Source organism: Colobus angolensis, unplaced genomic scaffold (genome assembly GCF_000951035.1).
Source record: "Colobus angolensis palliatus isolate OR3802 unplaced genomic scaffold, Cang.pa_1.0 Scaffold213, whole genome shotgun sequence".
NCBI classification, from domain to species: Eukaryota; Metazoa; Chordata; class Mammalia; order Primates; family Cercopithecidae; genus Colobus; species Colobus angolensis.
In genome coordinates, this window is record NW_012115300.1 from 927925 (window position 1) to 948116 (window position 20192).

Here is a 20192-nt window from a genome sequence, read left to right on the forward strand (position 1 = left end):
TCAATTATTTTTATAGACAAGAAAAAGTAACTTTTCTACATTATTGAAAACTATTGAACTTAGTTTACTTAGCTCTGAGATATGACTTTCTCCTGGATATGGATCATATTTTAGTTGGTGAAAAAGCCGTTTACTCATAAGAGTCATGAGATATTTCTGTTCCTAGATCCTCAAGCAGGTTTAGGAACAAGTTTTGTCATATGTATGTGTCATTTAGAATCTAAGTCCCAAGTATGGGGTGTTCACTATATGCTGGATACTGAGCTGGGTCCTTCAACTCAAAGGTGATGAGAATATAGTCCTGCACCTTTGGATTCTTTTTATGCATTTCCTGGATCATTTTGGGCATCGTTTGTCACATCTGGAATTTTCTTCGTTTGCCTGATCTACTTTTCAATGTTTAATTAAAAGTCCCATACCTTGAGTTTAATGTCCTTTTCAGGGACATGGATGAAGGTAGAAACCATCATTCTCGGCAAACTAATACAGGAACAGAAAACTGAACACTGCATGTTCTCACTCATATGTGGGAGTTGAACAATAAGAACACATAGACACGGGGGTGGAGGCATCACACACCAGGACCTGTCGGGAGGGCTAGGGGAGAGATGGCATTACTAGAATACCTAATGTAGATGACCAGTTGATGGATGCAGCAAACCACCATGGCACGTTTATACCTGTGTAACAAACCTGCACGTTCTGCACATGTACCCCAGAACTCAAAGTATAATAATAATAAAAAAGTCCCATCCTTTTTAGGAATACTTCCTCAACTGTAACTGTCTTAGCACTATCATGCTATCACTTTCATCAGTTGGCTTTCCTATGTACTGCTTTTTTTTTTTTTTTTTTTTTTGAGACAGGGTCTCACTGTGTCACCCAGGCTGGAGTGCGGTGGTGCAATCTATGCTCATTGCGATATCTACCTCCCCAGTTCAAGCAATTCTTGCACCTCAGCCTCCCCAGTAGCTGGAACTACAGGAGTGTGCCACCTTGCCTAGCTAATTTTTCTATTTTTTTTTTTTTTTTTTGGTAAAGACGGGGTTTCATCATGTTGGCCAATTTGGTCTTGAACTCCTGACCTCAGGTGATCCACCCACCTCATTCTTCCAAAGTGCTGAGATTATAGGCATTAGCCCCCACGACCTTCCAGCTTTTTTTTTTTTTATGGTTGTTAATAATGTTGCATTGTCTCGTTTCTCCATTTTGATTGTGTGCCCCCTAAGGATATACTGTATGTGTTAAACATTGTCTCTTTCTGTGATTTAGTTTAATAACTGCTTCGTTTAATAAACATTTTGTTGTTGGGGAAAATTCCTTAATTTTTACTTTGAAATATTTGTCTGCAAACCACCAAAGGTTAATATCCAAGTACCAGGGATGAATGGGAAAATGTGGATGGTTAATTTTAGGTCTGCTATGGTTTAAATATTCCAGTTGTGGGCAAGGCCATTCTATTGCTACTGCTTTAAGAATCTCAAAATTCACATTCAAATTTAATCACTCATTTAAATAGCAGAAGTTAGTATTATGAATACTCAAGGTGAATAATCAAGATCTCTTGTTGGGTTGTAAGTTGGGGGGTGGGCTTTCTCTCAATGGTCAAATGTAGATGAGGTACTCAGTACAGTGGTCTCAATGAACACCATTCTCCCAAATTAATATAACCTATTTTATAAACATTTAAATATTGGTTATGGTTTTGTTTTATAGATTCAAACATTATTAACTTTTTTTTTTTTTTTTTTAAATAGCTTACGTCCCTCCAAAGGATCTTAGTTTTTCAGAAGTGACTTCTTATGGTTTCAAAACCAACTGGTCTCCAGCTGGAGAAAATGTTTTTTCATATCACATCACTTACAAGGAAGCGACTGGGAATGATGAGGTCACTGTGGTGGAGCCAGCATCGAGCACCAGTGTTGTTCTCAGCAACCTGAAGCCAGAGACCCTGTATTTGGTCAATGTGACTGCGGAGTATGAGGATGGCTTCAGCATTCCCTTAGCTGGAGAGGAGACCACTGAAGAAGGTGTGATGGGGATTTCTGCCACTGTTTTTCAAAAATGAATAATTTATTGCAGTACAAAGTTAATAACCATCTGCTTTATAGTTCAGAATTGTCAATGCCTTTGTAAGATTTGGCATCTTTTAAAGACAGCTTTTCATAAATCTTTTAGAAAGAGAAAAATAACTTTTAAGTAAAAAACCTTAGAATTCTTTTGATGAATTTGAAGTTAAGAGACCTAGAGAACTATTGATAATTATGGAATTAAGGTTTGAAATACTGCTTATCCATCATTTTTGGTCCCACATTTCAGGAATGTCATGTCTTAAATCTTTCTGAAATTTTTTACTGTACTTACCGAGTTATGGCAAATATATATATATATATATATATACACACACACATGTATATATATTGGTAATAAGTATATTATCAATTATTTATTTTCTTCTAAAAAGTTGTACTAAAGTATACATATTTACCATTTTAACCATTTTTTGAGTGCACATTTTAGTGGCATTAAGTACATTCACCTTGTTGTGCTACCATCACCACCATCCATCTTTACAACTTGTGAAACTGAAGTTCTGTACTCATTAAGCAATAACTCCCCATTCCCTCCTTCCCTCTACTCCTGGAAACCACTATTCTATTTTCTGTCTCTAGGAATTAGAGACAGAATTCCTTCTGATTAACTACCTTACTTGAGAGGACTCTTTCAGTACTTGTCTTGTTGTGTCTGGATTATTTCACACAGTAAATGTCCTCAAGGTTGATCCATGTTGTAGTGTGTGTCAGAATGCCCTTTCTATTTATGGTTGAATAATATTCCACTGTATGTATGCACCACATATCTTTTAAGATGGGGTTCTTACTGTGTTACCCAGGTTGGCCTCATAATCCTAGGCTCAAATGATCCTCTTGCCTCAGCCTCCTGAGTAGCTGGGACTATGGGCATGTGCCATGGTGCCCTGCTTCACATTTTGTTTATCTCCATTCATCACTGGATATTTGGGCTGCATCTACCTTTTGTGAATATTGCTGCTATGAACATGGTGTGCAAATTTTGCCAAATGTTTTAAGCAGTATTTGTTTACATATGTACTCCTTACTGGATAGAGTTGAATATATTTGGACACACTTTGTTATGTTTGACATTTAAGGGCACCAATTTAAGTTGGTGGCCAACCTGGGTAACACAGTAAGAACCCCATCTTAAAAGATATGTGGTGCATACATACAGTGGAATATTATTCAACCATAAGTAGAAAGGGCATTCTGACACACCAATTTAAGTTGGTTAGCGGAAGACTAAGGCAAGGCAATTATTCTTTAACATTAGCATAGCAAAGTATCACAATAGATGTCAATTGTTGTTTCCTCTTTTGACTGGGAATAGGGGGTAAAGATCCTGAAAGAATAGTGTGAGGAATTTAAGATGGTTATACAGAAGTATTTGCTGACAGGGATGGTACACATTGGCATACTATACTGATAAAAGCTAGAGAATCTTTTTTCTCTGAAACATTTTTTCAGATAAGATTGCTATTTTTCTTTTTTTTTCATGGTTTAGGTATATTTCTTCCTGAAGGCCACTACATAATCTAAATGGCCTAAGAAGTCCTTTCATCTTATGACTTTTGTGGTCATATAAGCAAGAAGGCCATACTCAGATATTTTTGACTTTCTGATGCTTTTCCTGTAATGCCCACACTGCTACTCAACGACCCTGACCCTTTCTCTTCAGCATTTTGGGAGGGGAATGGGAAATCTGTCTCAAGAGAGGACTTGTCTCAGGGTTTTTGAGTAGAAGTCACTCCATTCATACACACTCTAGTTTTTGATCGTTGGGCTACTACAATGGAGTTGGGTAATATCTTTTCAGTTATATTGTCTGTAATGGAATCTGGGATTTAAATTTTCTTTAGTTGATAAGAAAGTTTCCAATGTAATACTTTCATTAAGCTAACAATTATAGAGCTTCTGCTATGTGTCAGATGCTCTGCTAAATGTTTTCCATAGATTATCTCATTTAACCACTTAAATAATCCTATAAATAGTCATGTTTTGCTGCTAGAGTAATCTACAGCTCAGAATTACATATCTATTAAGCTTCAGAGCTAGGATTCCAACCCATCAGTCTATCTGCTGATTTGTTCTGACTTGTTTAATCTTTTTCCTTCCAATACAAAATGAATCATGGGTGTAAGTTGACCAAGTACCATTTCTTTCCTTCCTGGAGAGATATACTTCCTTCCTTTCTCTTCTAGAGAGATATACTTCCTTCCTTTCTTTCTCCCTGGAGTGATCTATTGATGTGTTGAATATTTAAGTAAACTTCTAAATGTCTGTGTGATACATGCCAGGCATGTTATATGAAGCTTTCACCCCAGTGGACTGAGAAGACAAAGACCTTTAGTTCATCTTTCCTGAATATATTGTCTATAGAGACAGTTGGCCCCATTGAGCAAGAGGGTTATTTAAACATGTTTACTGAGCACAAAACCAAATGATATTCTCATTTGGGCTTAATGAAAAATGCTTTTAAAATTATGAGTCTGTGGATGTTACCCATAGCGCACCTTAGCTTCAAGATGTAGATCTAATGAGCATTCATTAAGTACCAGTTCTCTGCTTATTCTATCCTGTGTATGGTCCAATTATTCTCCAAGTCAAGTGACTATACAGATAAAAAGTTAGTGTGGGACTGACTGGATAAGACAGTTTGGTTGGGTGGATAGGTATGGTAGAACTGGGTGTTAGGTGTTATTTTCCTAGTTTTGTGAGAAAATGTAGTAAGAGTGAAAGTCTTGGCTGCTTATATTCAAAGAAACGAATTGTTTTTATTCTTGAAGTTTATAGTGGTATAAATTTAGCATTTGATAGACTATTTATTATTTTAAAAGTTTACTATTATATACATCTTTATGTAATTAAAAATTAACAGTACTTAGTTTGTTTCTGGATATTATAGAATTCATATTTGCTATTTCAGAATTTAGTTTATCTCTGGCTAAATGAATGCAGAAACCAGGATGTTTGCAAATAAATTGCTCATGGATTTCTTTAGAGAAATGGTATAATTTAGTAATAAAAAAGTAATTTTTGTATTTTTCATACAAAGTCAGTCAATTTATGTTTTAACATCTGTTTTTCTTTTTGTATTTCAGTAAAAGGAGCACCTCGAAACCTAAAGGTGACAGATGAGACTACAGATAGTTTTAAAATTACTTGGACTCAAGCTCCAGGGAGAGTTTTAAGATATCGAATTATATATAGACCAGTTGCTGGTGGAGAAAGCAGAGAAGTTACCACCCCACCCAATCAGAGGAGAAGAACGCTGGAGAACTTGATTCCAGACACAAAATATGAAGTAACTGTAATTCCTGAATATTTCTCGGGACCCGGTTCTCCATTAACTGGAAACGCAGCCACTGAAGAAGGTAGAGGAAATATGCTTATCATATGGTGACAACCAAACTCTTAGACTAGAAGGGAAAATTGGGACAACTATCCAGATAAAAAACTCATGAGACACTTTGTTTCAATTATTTGAGTATGTTAGACCATAGTCCTTTTAGACTTAAGTTTAAAATTTTTTTTTTTACTTAATCATGACATTATTTATTTGTGTCGATAGATTTAATTAATTAATTTATTAATTTTTTTGAGACAGTCTCCCTCTGTCATCCAAGCTGGAGTGCAGTGGCACGGCTCACTGCAACCTCCACCTCCGGGGTTCAAGTGATTCTCCTGACTCAGTCTCCCAAGTAGCTGGGATTACAGGCACGTGCAACTACACTCAGCTAATTTTTGTATTTTTTAGTAGAAACAGGGTTTCACCATGTTGACCAGGCTGGTCTGAGACTCCTGACCTCAGGGAATCTGCCCGCCTTGGCCTCCCGGTATGCTGGGATTACAGGCATGAGCCACCACGCCCGGCCTTGTGTCAATAGAATTTAAATGCTAGGATATAGTCTCAATATTCTTTTAAAAATAATATTATTAAATGTTTTAATGTGAATTGAAGGATGGCTAAGAATTAAAAATCAAACTGCTATGCACCATTGAAATAGATTGTATTTTACTTCTTAAGAAAGATTTTTAAACATTAACTTGTTTTTCTTTAGATGGGATGATTAGGATCCTAGGATACATTCTGATGTTTGTTGAAATTATTAATGTTTAATATGTGATTTCATTGGGGGCAAAATAAGGCATTCATAATTTTTCATTTTATTTCCTAGCTCTAATGTTTTTAAAATAGCAATAATAATGCCAAGAACACATTAGCAATAATGAAAAGTTACTGAGTACCTGTCTGGTGTCAGGTTCTGTACAAAGGGCTTTTCATATATTTTGTTTAATCCCTGCATAGTGTTTATGTTATTATTATCATCTCAGCTTTATAAGAGAGTTGAGGCTGAGGAAATTAAATAATAAATCAAGACTACGCAGCTAATAAATGGTGAATCTGAGTTTATGGATTTTACTGCCCTACTGCAGACATTTACAAGGAGTATCCATTATAGCTTGGTCTGCATCACCCTTCTCTGTCTCACTGCCTTCCCTCCCACTGCATCACTCTTCCCACTCCTACTGCATTCCTCTCCCTCCTCCCCCACTGCATCACCCTCCCACTGCCCACTACACTCCCTCCCACTGCATCACTCTCCCTCCTTCCACTGCATCACTCTCCCATCTGCCACTGCTTCACTCTTCCACCTCACAGCATCCCTTTCCCTCCTCCCACTGCATCACTCTCCCTTCTCCCACTGCATCACTCTCCCTCCTCGCACTGTATCACTCTCCCTCTTCCCCCACTGCATCACGCTCCCACCGCCCACTGCCTTCCCTCCCACTGTATCACTCTCCCTCTTCCCACTGCAACACTCTCCCACCTCCCACTGAATCACTCTCCCTCCTGCCACTGCATTCCTCTCCCTCCTCCCACTGCATTTCTCTCCCCCAACTGCATCACTCCCCCTCCTCCCCAATGCATCACGCTCCCACCACCCACTGCTCTCCCTCCCCCTGCATCTCTCTACCTACTCCCACAGTATCCCTCTCCCTCCCTCCCACTGCATCTCTCTCCCTCCTCCCACTGCATCTCTCTCCCTCCTCCCACTGCATCCCTCTTCCTCCCTCTCACTGCATCTCTCTCCCTTCATCCCTCTGCATCTCTTCTCCTCCTACTGCATCCCTCTCCCTCCTCCCACTGCATCACTCCTCCTCCCTCTCACTGCATCTCTCTCCCTCCTCCCACTGCATCTCTCCCCCTCCTCCCACTGCATCTCTCTCCCTCCTGGCACTGTATCTCTCTCCCTCCCCCATGCATCTTTCTCCCTCCTCCCATGGCATCCCTTTCCCTCCTCCCATTGCATCTCTCACCCTCCCTCCCACTGCATCCCTTTCCCTCCTCCCACTGCATCCCTCTCCCTCCTCCCACTGCATCCCTCTCCCTCCCTCCTGGCACTGCATCTCTCTCTCTCCTGGCACTGCATCTCTCTGCCTCCCTCCCACTGCATCTCTCTCCCTCCTCCCATGGCATCACTCTCCCTCCTCCCACTGCATCTCTCTCCCTCCCTCCCACTGCATCCCTCTCCCTCCTCCCACTGCATCCCTCTCCCTCCCTCCCACTGCATCCCTCTTCCTCCTCCCACTGCCTCCCTCTCCCTCCTCCCTTTGCATCTCTCTCCCTCCCTCCCACTGCATCTCTCTCCCCCCTCCCACTGCATCTCTTTCCCTCCTTTCACTGCTTCACTCTCCTCTCTTCCCCCTGCAACCTAGCTCAATAGTCTGTTCTGCTACAGAGGCTTTCTCTTTTACTTGCTTTCTTCCTCCTGTCTTCCATTGGTGAAGTGTGACTACTTCATTGTTTTTCTCTCTTGCTGAGAGTCTAGGGCTCTTTGTGCTGGGCACCATAATGTGACCCAATACCTCTTCATCTTTCTATTTTCTGGAGTAAAACTGGCTGGCTTTTATATGCTCAGTGGAGAGTGATGTAGGACTGGGTTCCTTAGGAACCTTCAAAGAGGACATGACCAATCTACAAGGAAAGTCATGAAATAGCAGACATCACAGCTACAAAAAGATGGGTGGTCCCTGGGGATTTGTACCCAAGGCTGGGTCTCACTGAGCTGTTTTTTTCTCTTACTTTTTTTCCCTCTAGGGACAGCATTATGTTTATAATTTATCATTTTTATTATATCAGAATTAGTTCCTGGGTGTTACCTTTCGATGTTCATAGCATTACACTGATTAACTGTTTTTGCTGAAGATTTCTTAAAGGAATTAAAGTCTGCATTGTAATACTAATCAACGTGTATACATTTTATAGTGTTTTCTTCCACTTTTAAGGAAATGCAAGGAAACTATCTTATAGGAAATATTCTAACATGAAAGATTTTACTTGGAAGATTTCAACCTTTGTAAACACAGAAAAGGGACTGGATATCTTTCCTCTTGTTTCTACTAACATATAGGGTCTGATTTAGAGATGCTTAAGCTTTGTTGGCTAGTAAACAGTTAAAATTGTCATAGTCTCACCCAGGATATAAATTTGTTGTAGTGCACATGCGTATGTAAAGTAACAAAATGTTTTTCAAGTCATTTTATTAAATAATGGGTTTTGATGATGTTGTCATTTTTTAATGAAGTTAGAGGGAATCCAAGAGACTTAAGAGTTTCTGACCCTACGACGTCTACTATGAAATTATCTTGGAGTGGGGCACCAGGAAAAGTGAAACAGTATCTCGTCACATATACCCCAGCGGCAGGGGGTGAAACTCAAGAGGTCACTGTGAGGGGAGATACAACCAATACGGTGCTGCGGGGATTGAAGGAAGGGACACAATACGCCTTATCTGTGACAGCCTTATATGCGTCTGGGGCTGGAGATGCCCTCTTTGGTGAAGGAACAACACTTGAAGGTAATTACCATCATATTTTCTGAAAATCTAGGAACTTGTTTGTGGTGCTGCCTCTAGGAAGCTTAAAATGTTTTCAGAGAATGAATCTAGAAGTGTGCAATCCTTTCTCTTAAAAAGAATGTATATTGAAAAATAAATAACCATAAAGCTGTCTTTATTCAGAGATGTAGAATGTAAGCAACTGAAAAAATTAAACTTGATTAAGAAGTGCCTTGCAGAGCTGGATGCATAATAAGGCCAAAGAAATGTGTTTATAACTCCATGGGTTGGTTAAAAGGAGAATAGGTGTATGACATTCAGAGTGGGAAGGGACCTTGGGAAACATCTATGTAAAAAGATTTGAATTGCCCAAGTTTATGCAGCTAGTTCTATCTTTCTGGTCCAGATAGGAACCATTTTCTGACTTCCATTCAAGTGCTCTTTTCATTCACCATGCATAAAAGCTCAAGAAATATAAGAACCCAAATTTCTATTTGTTTTCTACATAATTTCTGAAATTCCGTTCTGTATTAAATGTTCAAAGTGATTGCGATAAAGTGCTTAGTAAGAAACATCAGCAATACTGGAGCAGATTCCTTGGCTGTTTAGAGTTAATTGTCAGAGACCTTTACATTTTTTAGGATCTTTTGAGATATAATCACAGCTTAGGTTTAACTTAACACAGCTACTACATGAATAATGTAAGGGAGAGAAAATACACATCTAATTGAACCGCAATAAGAATGGATTGTAATGCTAAAAATCCCATGATGTTGACTCAGTCCTATAGTTGGGGGCCTACATGGACTATCAGCAATAGCTTTCCTTCTCTTTATCATTATATTTTATATGACTTATTTTAAATGATTATAGGAAGACAATGAATATGAAGTATCTTCTAATATGAAATCACAGTGACTAAGCAAAATATCCATCAAAGCTGTTGGATCCAGGAGCTTGGAAGGTTGTAGATATTGTAATTAGTGAGACAGGACATACAATAGGCAGTTCTTAGAAACTTCAAGACTTAAGAAAGAAAAACAAATAATTAAAAAATACTAATCAAAATAGTAGTGATCGGCCAGGCACAGTGACTCACGCCTGTAATCCCAGGACTTTGGGAGACCGAGGCGGGTGGATCACCTGAGGTCAGGAGTTCGAGACCAGCCTGGCCAACATGGTAAAACCCTGTCTCTACTAAATACAAGAATCAGCTGTGCATGGTGGCGCATGCCTGTAATCCCAGCCACTTCGGAAGCTGAGGCAGGAGAATAGCTTGAACTCGAGAGGAGGAGGTTGCAGTGAGCTGAGATTGTACCATTGCACTCCAGGCTGGGCAACAAGAATGAAACTCCATCTCAAATAATAATAATAATAATAATAATAATGATAGTGATCAAGAGTTAAATTTCCATAGTCCATGAAATCTGTTTCTAGAAAAATATTTAAATGAAAGATTAGGTACCAGTGTGTAAAGTACTTACAACTAGAAGAGACCTGGTTGTACTACTTAGCTGTGTGACCTGGAGTAAACCTTAACCCCTCTGGGCCTTAGTTTATTCATCTATAAAGAAGGGATGATTATCCTCCCTCTTTCCTCCCAGAGTTATTGTTGAGATCAAATGGGAGAATGTAAGTGAAACTCATTGGAAACTGTGAAATACTATGTGTCTACAAAATTCATCAAGAGGACATAGCTTATTAACTTTAGAGCTGATATCTAAAAGCCTCTTGGTATACTCAGGGTTGGGGGGGGTGGGGTGGATTGGTTCCAAGACCCCTGCGTATACCAAAATCCCCTACGTATACCAAAGTCCTCTCATACTCAAGTCCCACAGTCGGGCCTAGGGAACCTGTATATATGAAAAGTCGGCCTCTGCATATAGATGGGTTTTGCATCCTGTGAATATTGTATTTTTTGTCTGCATTTGCTTGAAATAAATCTGCATGTAAGTGGACCCTCACAGTGTAAACCCATGTTGTCAACTGTATAGCTTTAGTATGTCAAATATAATTGGTGACACAAAAGTTTTGGAAAAAATAGTAGAAACAGAAATTGCCTTAAGTACACAGACATAATCCAAACAACAAAAGCAGGTGATCTTTACAATCTGGGGCAACATCCAGAATTTTGGAGAAATTTGTCCTTTTCTTTGGACCTTTTGAAGTTCTGTTTCTCCATATGCTTTCCGCGAGCTTTTAGCATAGGTTGTTCATAAGATATTTTTGGAGGACAAACTTTCACTCTTTATTTTTTACAGGATAGATATAGATTGTATTTGTGAACACTTATTCTTTATAAGGAGTATCTTGGAAATAATTTAATAGTTTTTCTTCGGGTTGTGCCTTTTAACCTTCTCGTATTCATTTGTGCTTTCTTGCTTTTAAAAATATACTTATACTCAGTAAAAATCTTCTCAATTCTAAAAATTAAGGCATTTTTTGCCAAGAATAATATATTAAAAATTGCATTTAACAAAATGTACTTTTTAATTTTACAGGAAGCACATTCTACTAGGCTGTGATTTTTGTAAGCCAGATGTATAAATTGTTTATCATATTATAGCTCCTCGCAAGTGGTATCGAAAATCTATCAACTTGTATGCATGTGTGAGTGTACACACACGCATGTGTCTTTGATCAGAAACAATCTCTAAGGGAAATACATGGATAGTAAAATAAATTTTAAAAGCTATTGTTTTCTATTTCCTGAGAAGAAGAAAAGCTAGATAATTTGCAAGTTTGCTTAAAAAATACAGTTAATTCCTAACTAAATTATAATAATTTACAACAGACATTTTGTTCATTTACGCTAAAGTGCTTTACTGCAGTGAAGGATTAACGAAAGGGCTTCCAGTCTGATTTTCTTAACATATTTATCCCATTGCATTATGTGTGGTAAACTTGACAAATATGTGAAAGCATAGTTGTGACTAAATGAAAATAATAGAAGATTTTTGCCCCTGGTTATTCCATTTCATTTTATTGTATTAACTCAGCCAAATCCACATACCATATACAGGAATAGGATATGATGGTAAATGCAGGGAGTGGAAAGCCCAGAAACAGAGCCAGGCAACTGCTTTTGAGGGCTGCTGTTTTTGTAATCTGTTTTTCTCTTGGGAGAGGAGGTGGTAAGAGCAGAACTTGAAGGAATGTTTCCTTTATCCAGAGGCATGGTGTCAGCCGGCAAGAGCATTCTGTAGGTTGGACATCTTATAGATTACCTCAAATGCATTATGACTCTCAATTCAAAAGGAAAGAAAGTTGTTATTGTTTTGTATTTAAAAAAAATATGTAGTGTGGTCTACAACCATCCCTAACTTGAATCTGCTTCCTAGTACTTTTTTTGAAATGCAGCCAATGATCAGAAAATTCCCCTGTTGCTGGAAGAGAGATTTATTAGCATTGGCATTGGGGAAGTTCATGGTTGGCTGTAGTACTATAGGCAATAGAGTCACAAAGGCAGAGTTTATTACTATTTCAGATCCAAACTTTAGAGGAATGTGAGCACACATCATTAGGTTTGATTTACATTATTTTTTCCCCCCGTTGTTGTTGTTGTTAGAGCAGTTAGACAGTATAATTACAAAAACACTACTGTGTATGTAATCGCACTTCGAGTCTTGAAAGAACCTTTAATTGCCGCTGTTAGTACTTAGAGGAAAATCTGTTTTTATAAATCTCTCAATAAATAATGCCCATTTTAATTCAGAGATTTACCACAAATGAATGAGAATTTCAGTTTGATAATAATATGTTTTCTTGTTAAATTTTTGAGCGTTGTTTTTTGGCTACGGAAAATATGACTTTTTAGAATTTCCTTTGTTTCAGTTGCTGTAGCAACCTGCCAACGTCCTAGATATGAATGGCTTCCTACAGATCAAACCAAGTGTATTCAGTTGACATTTTGTTACAATGAGGTTTTTAGCACATCTCAGGAATTCTGCATGATGTTGAGTAACATGAGGCCCTTAAAGATGGACTAAACAAGGCCTCTGTGTTTTCACTGATTTACTGCTGTCTCATAATTTGAAAAATCATACATTCTGGGTATAATAACACTGATGTTGCCAGGGAACTTTAGCACAGTCACCAAACAGTAATTTCTATTTCCTTTTCCTGTTAATTAATTGCTTGTCAGATAAAAATTGAAGTCAATGTGGAGGGGTAACAATCATGGAAGAAACACTTTTCTGCTCAAGCTGACTTTGAAGTTGAATGGTGATTTAATTGCTAAGATGTTTTTAAAAACTGTGTATAGCTTAAAGTAGCTGAGTTAACTTATCAATAGTGAACTTTGTCCTTTGGAATGGTGGCTCTGATTCATTGGTTGTAAATCAAATGTATTTCCACACGAACATTATCCAGAAGCAGATCTTCTGTATTGCTGTGGAAAGTTGGATGACTTTTGAGCTGAGCTCTAACGGAAAAGACAAATTGATTTAGAAGAGAGTTTACATTACATTTTCAGTTTGACTTCTATTTTTGAAAGTGGTGTATGAAACTCAATGAAAGCTGGCTGGAACAATCTATAAGATGAAATACAGTTTTATTTCATGATGATTAATTTTTCATGTATCATTGGCTAATTTGTGTTATAATTATATTTGAATTGGATGATAATTTGCTTTTCAGAAAGAAAATGGAAAAGGGATAAGGAAACATAGGAAAGTTACTTAAATGAGGCATTATTTCTTTGGCTTGGTATGTGGAAAAAAGCAGTGTAGGAATCAACTCCTTCAGGATATTCAGATCATGAGAAGTAGACCTGTCTGAATGACTTCCCACAGCAGCAGCACAGAGACACATGCAAGCACACACTAGAAAAATGACTTTTGAATAGATGTAACTAAGCTTTATAATAAGGACAGAAATGCTGAGTAGCCAAATTTCAAAACCTGATAGAGTTTTATACCTTTACACTTATGGCATTTATACCTATACTGGTACTATGCTAGGAAGAATAAGGTGTAAGGGAAACTGTCAAGATAGAATCAAAGGAATGGAAATAAAGGAATATCATCATTATAGATGATGACTTGTTTGAAATGATTGCCAGAATTTCTATCACCAGAGATAAAATTAATAGAGAGAGCACAGGTATATATCCAGAACAGAAGAGAGCAAGTAGTATGAGACTAAATATTATTCAAAAAACCCCTAAACAAATACCAGCACCATAACACACATATTTGTAAACCTTGGGGCACAGAAGAAAGAGGAGGACCTCAGAAGGGAGGGAGCCTCTGCTAGAGCAAAAGTAGATCTAGGTTCAGGGAAAGGTAGTGACTACATGGCAAAACGTCTACTAGGGTTGCTTTCTGTTCACTGCAACTGTTTCTATGCTTTCTCCTTTTGAGGAGTGGTAACCTCTCCTGGAGATGTCCTACAGACTGGTCTTCTCACATCTTTACTTCTCACTCTCTCTTTCCTATTCCCTCTTAGGTACTCTAAAAAGAGACTCTTGCCTAAACCCAATATAACCAAACTAAACCAAAACAAGTCAGATAATTTCTTCCTGTAGTTACTGATGTCTGGAGCTCCTTAGATTCAGGACAAAAATGACAATGTATTGAACCAAGTAAATGCCTTGCTAGGTAACACTTAGAACTTCACTCATGTGAAAATGTGCTCAGCTCTTCAATAAGAGGCATGTGTGTGTTCAGAGCCATTTCCTGTTGAGACAAGATGGAGGGGAGAAGCGAGCAGTGAACATCCCACATGTGTCCATGGAGATGTGAGGAAAAGCTTAAATCATCTCCTCTGTTCTCTGAGGGTCAGCCTTGAGATTATTTTTCCACCTAAAGCAGTGATTTTCTGTACATGGCAGTATAACCACACAAAATACAAACCACCCAGCAGTCCTGTAGAGCATCATGTGTGTAATGATTTTGACCAGTTTACTTTCACCATACCTGTCTTTATTTTGAAGGATCACCATTTCTATGTGAAAACAGATTTGAGGTTCCTTCCCACACTGACTCAGCACACCTCCCTAATAAATGCTTCTCTAGACCTCAGAGAGGAGAAGTAGAAAGAAGAGCAAAAAGGGGGAAAGAATAAAGAATTGTAGAGGTTTTGGAATCACAGGGCAGATTTAAAAGATGTTTAGAAAGCACCAGTACTTACGTGCATCCCCAAGTATTCCAATCTAATTGATTTGGGTAGGGTCCAGCCTTTGGTTTTTCAGGCAATTCTGTTTATCGATTCAAGTCCAGTCCAGTTATTTTGCTGCTATGGGCCCCAAGGCCCCAGGAGGTGACATAGCCTGTTGATGACCTGCTCAGATGGTTGCACACCTGGCTCCAAGACAAGTTCGGCCACTTGCCAGTTTCCATCCTGCCAGCTGTACCACAGGGCGCAATCCACTTGCTTCATTTTTTGGTAATATAATGTTTGGCCAAACCAAGATCTCATGTTTTAAAAATTCAAGGGCTATACATTTACTTGTCATGAGTACAACTTGTTCTCAAAGTTCCTGGTTGTAACGTAACAGATAGAATAGTCAGCCCTCCTCCCTAAAAAAAATTATTAATGTGTTTGGGGAGCAGTATGGATTTAATATTTAGGAATATTCTTATCAAACTGACTGATTGACATGTAAGAAACCCATATGAAGCAGCTTATCTTCTCAATTTTGGTGTCTGGATTGAACTATCTTTCTCCTTTCTTTGGAGTCTATGTTGCTGTGTCACTAACATGGAATGTTGTAGTGACAGTGCCTGCCTTTATATACCACAGACAGAAACTATAATTTTTAGTGAGTTTTTTTCTGAGACTGAGAACTTATTCAGTGTTCACTCAAAATAGTGTTGTCATGCCATTAATTAGAGCTTATAAATATTCTTTAGTTGATTTTTAATTTGCATCTTAAAAATTGCTGTTGTAGATTATTTTCAGAATATTGATAAACCTTGGGAAAAGTCTTCATTGCATTTTACTAGTATTTTGTTCTAGCTTTTACAAGTCTTGAGAGTGTTAAAATAGTTGATTAAAATCCATAGGGAGACAAGTCTTGTGATCTTAGATCCTTTTGTTTTAAGCCCAGAAATATCTTTGTGAATGTATTTTTGCTTCAACCACAATTCTCTTCCTATTATTTTTCTCACAGTGAAATCATTAGCCTGTGTTTATGAGATTGATGTCTGTTGTCATGGAAATAAACAATGTCACAAATTTAGTGCTGTAGAAAGAAAAATAGGTTGAGAAGCAAAACCTTTGGGAAAAATAAAAGTTGAAATTGTTTTAAAATTACCCCAGTGTTAATTGGAAAGATAATTCCCACATTCTAGTTAACCTTATTTGTCTGATACTTTTTTGAAACGTCATTAATGCAGTTCATTTAAATGCAAAATTGCTTTCAAGCAAGGTCATTTCACAACAGCTGTTCCTGACTACAATTGAGGAAATTTAGAAGAAAAGGCACATATTGAAAATGGTATATATCAAGCAAACGAAAAACGTGCTGTACATTTAAAACTTACAGACTAGTTGTTGGGATATTGATTATCAAAACAGATAAAAAACAAAACAAAGAAAAGAAACCCACAACCAAGCCAAATAAAACAAACAGTTTAAAATTGTACTTTTATATTCCAAGTAGAGAAAATATAAAGGTATATGACCATTTACATAGTAAAGACACATAAAGAAGACTTTCAAATGGGAATTAGCCTCAAGAGCTGAGGGAAAAAATTCAATGTGCTCTTAAAAATAAGTATACTTTGTTGCAGTGAAATATGTAACTAATTTCCTTCCAGGGATGAGATGTGCTGTCAGCAGTTAAAGTTATTTTTAATGGAGTTAGAATTTTCCATTTGGGCTTGGGGTCTGGTAGGCTGCCCAGCTTCTGTTTCATTTATTTTTTCCCCTCTAAATCCAAGCATATATGATACGTTTTTGTCCACCTAGATTTCTTTTTCATTCATTGTTACCTTTACTTTTTGTGTTGACATTTAATTGTTAAATTATGACTGCTTTTAAGATATTCATTTTTACTCTTCGAGTTAAGTAAAATAATAGTTTTTAAAATTCTTTTAAGAGCAATATATATCATTTGCATGAACATGCAACAATTACTGGTAAGACGTATGCTGGGAAGCAGAGAGTTTTGTATTTATGTCATACTGTGGCATTAAGCCTAGTAAAGGTAGCCAATATAAAGTGACCTGTATATTTATCTTACATCTAAAATATGGAGAGTGAGGGTTTTATTGAAAGATATCTGTGCCTCCTATTAAGTTGAGGTTTCCATATTTTTCCACTTGGGTTGTATGTTTTTTGAATGAAAGAACCAAAATTTAGTAGCAGACATTTTTGATCAGCTAGAACAAGTGGTATGTTTTATTTTGGTGACTAATCACTTTTAAGTTTTCCAGAAGAATTGGTTGTTTTTAGTTTTGTTAGGGTTAAGCTATATTGAAAGTTTGCACTGCTACTTTTTAAACTTCATGAGCAAATACAAGTTTCACCAAGAAACAGTTGTTGAAATTAAGTTTTGTAAGTGATATGAGATTGTTGCAGTTGTTGTAAATCATGCATTGAAAATGAGTTTATTTAAATTAGATCAGAGAGGAAAAGATCATGGTAACGAAATAAAGATCTTTGTGAACAATGGGCCATGCCACAAGGCCAACTAAAATGTGGTAAAATTCTGGGACTTAGATACAGTTTCTTTCCTTTGGAACTTTTTTTTTTTAACGACAAATACTTCCTCAAATTTGGATGTCAAACTTGTCCTGAAGGATAAGATTATCTAACTAGGCATATGGCGGCAAGGCTAAGAGGTAGGAATCAAATATAATTCTAAAGTTTTATTGCATCAATCTATTCCACTGACAGAATAGGATGGACAACTCAGAAAGAAGAAATGGGCAATTTTAGACAAATTGAGTTTGAGTCCAGCAAGTCAGAATCTCTACCAGGATCAATGAATATTAATACGTAAATACCTGCTAGACGTTTTTAAAAAAGATTCCCTTTTAATTTCTGTTCTAGAACGCGGTTCTCCTCGAGATTTAGTTACTAAAGACATCACTGATACATCAATTGGGGCTTATTGGACATCTGCTCCAGGAATGGTTCGCGGTTACAGGGTCTCATGGAAATCACTGTATGATGATGTTGACACTGGAGAGAAAAATCTTCCTGAAGATGCAATCCATACTATGATAGAAAATCTGCAGCCAGAGACCAAATACAGAATTTCAATATTTGCCACTTACAGCAGTGGAGAAGGAGAACCTTTGACTGGAGATGCCACAACTGAATGTAGGTAACATTATGGGTGTGTTTGGGTGTGTGTTGGTGCTACCCAATAGTTATCAGCTCAAGTGACAATGCAGTTTAATCACTTGAATTTTTTTTCTTTACATGATAAATGAAGTCTGAGGAATTAAGATCTTTAAAGAATTTGGCTTTAATTCCGAGTAGGTATCTAAAAATATATCAAATTTGGAAATATCAAGTCTCTTTCCACTACCTATATTTGTCTTTTTTTTCTGGTGCAATGATTAACTTAGTAGAATACCCAACTACTAAAAAGACCAGAAGCTATGAAGTGAAGAGAATTCAGCCACATTTGTAAAGCTGCATGATTTTTGTCAAGTTACTTAACCTTCTTTGAGCCTCAGTTTCCTAATCTGTAGAATGCAGATAATAAATCTTGTCTCTTAGAGTTGTGAGGATTGTATAAAATAACAATATACAAAGCAGTCAGCATGGTACCTAGCCACTTAGAGATGATTGATAAATGATGGGTGGCTATTGAAACTATGATTATCATACAACCAAGACTTAACTTAGTTTTTTCTTTATTTCTTCCTTTTTTTTTTTACTTTATTCCTGTTATATTTGGTAAGGTCAAATCAAAAGTCCATTCAATTTTCTGGTGGCTGAGATTTACCTCAGTCTCACTAATATTCTTTTTTTTTGGTAAATAATTATGAATGACCTATCATAATCACCTGGCTGGTGAAGGATGTGTCAGGATATCTTAATTCACTTTCCTGACAGCTTATTTGTTTGAGTGATAATGATGTGTCAGTGTAGGTTCAACAGTTGTAACAAATGTACCACTTTGGTGAAGGATGTTGATAATGGGGGAGGCTGTGCATGTGTGGACGTGGGAAAGGGTACATGGGAAATCTCTGTACCTTCTGCTCAATCTCTGTGCCAAAACTGCTCTAAAACAATATAAAATCTATTAAAAACAAACAGTTGAAACCAAATGAAACCAAACCAAATGTCATTTGTTAAGCATGGGCATTTCTAAGCATTTGTAGGAGAAAACTTTAAACCTTTTGTTTTGGGAAGGTTTTAGGAAAAGGAGAAAGAATGGGCATTCATGCATTTCCTTCTATAAAAAAGAAGTAGAGGAATTTGGTGATTTTTCTGGCAAAGGAAGAGAGAGGGAGAAGTGCCATGAGCAATTTCAGTTAAGTCCTATATCCTGATTTTAAGTTGTCCTTAAACTAAACTCTTTGTGTCTAAGTTCATTTTCTTTTTATTATTTACAAGCTCAGTTGGATGTTCAAGTTTAAATTTGTATCTTAATTCACCAGATTTTAAAAAAATCAACTTCTTTACAGGAAATTTAAATATGTGAGAAGACATAGTTCTCAGATATTCACATGATTGGTAGTAAATAAAATCTTGTGTGTGGAATATATTGGCTGATGTAGTTTAAGAACGTGGTAGAAATTCCTTCTCTATTTTTGAGGAAATTCACTTGTAAAGAGAAGCTGTATTGTAAACTTAGGTCACATACGACACATAGAGCTGAATTTATTTGTAGGAGTAAAGATACAGTTCATGTGGCTGAGAAATTATAAAAGTGTATGTATTTAGAGGGATTTTTTTCTCCAAAAATTATCCTCCATTTTGTCTTTTTCCAAAAAGTTGGAGGCTTCAAATAATTATTTGGAATTTAAAATATCTACAAGAGATGTGTTGTCGCCGAAAGCAAATATGGTGGCAGAAACTAAATAAATCTCTGTATCTCAGAAGATGAGCATCTAAGAAATTTTCGATATTTCTTGGCTAATTGGTTGATTTAAACATTGATGAACAGAAAGGCCTATTTTTTTCCCAAGTTAACTTTTTAAAAATTATACTTTAAGTTCTGGGGTACACGCGCAGATCGTGCAGGTTTGTTACATAGGTATACATGTGCCATGGTGGTTTGTTGCACCCATCAACCCATCATTTACGTTAGATATTTCTCCTAATGCTATCCCTCCCCTAGCTCCCTACCCCACTACAGGCCACGGTG

General features: G+C 37.2%; 1 protein-coding gene across 3 annotated transcripts in view; it reads left to right on the forward strand.

Moving 5' to 3' along the window:
• Window positions 1-20192, forward strand: part of COL12A1 (collagen, type XII, alpha 1) — a 120905-nt gene that overhangs the window by 22369 nt on the left and 78344 nt on the right. For 2 of the 3 annotated variants that reach the window (XM_011942947.1, XM_011942946.1), the window contains exons 11-14: window positions 1758-2030; window positions 5177-5449; window positions 8666-8938; window positions 17918-18190. The exons of the other annotated variant lie outside the window; for it this stretch is intronic. In XM_011942947.1, coding sequence (XP_011798337.1) covers window positions 1758-2030; window positions 5177-5449; window positions 8666-8938; window positions 17918-18190 — 1092 coding nt within the window. The remainder of the gene's footprint in view (window positions 1-1757; window positions 2031-5176; window positions 5450-8665; window positions 8939-17917; window positions 18191-20192) is intronic. 3 annotated transcript variants of the gene reach the window in all.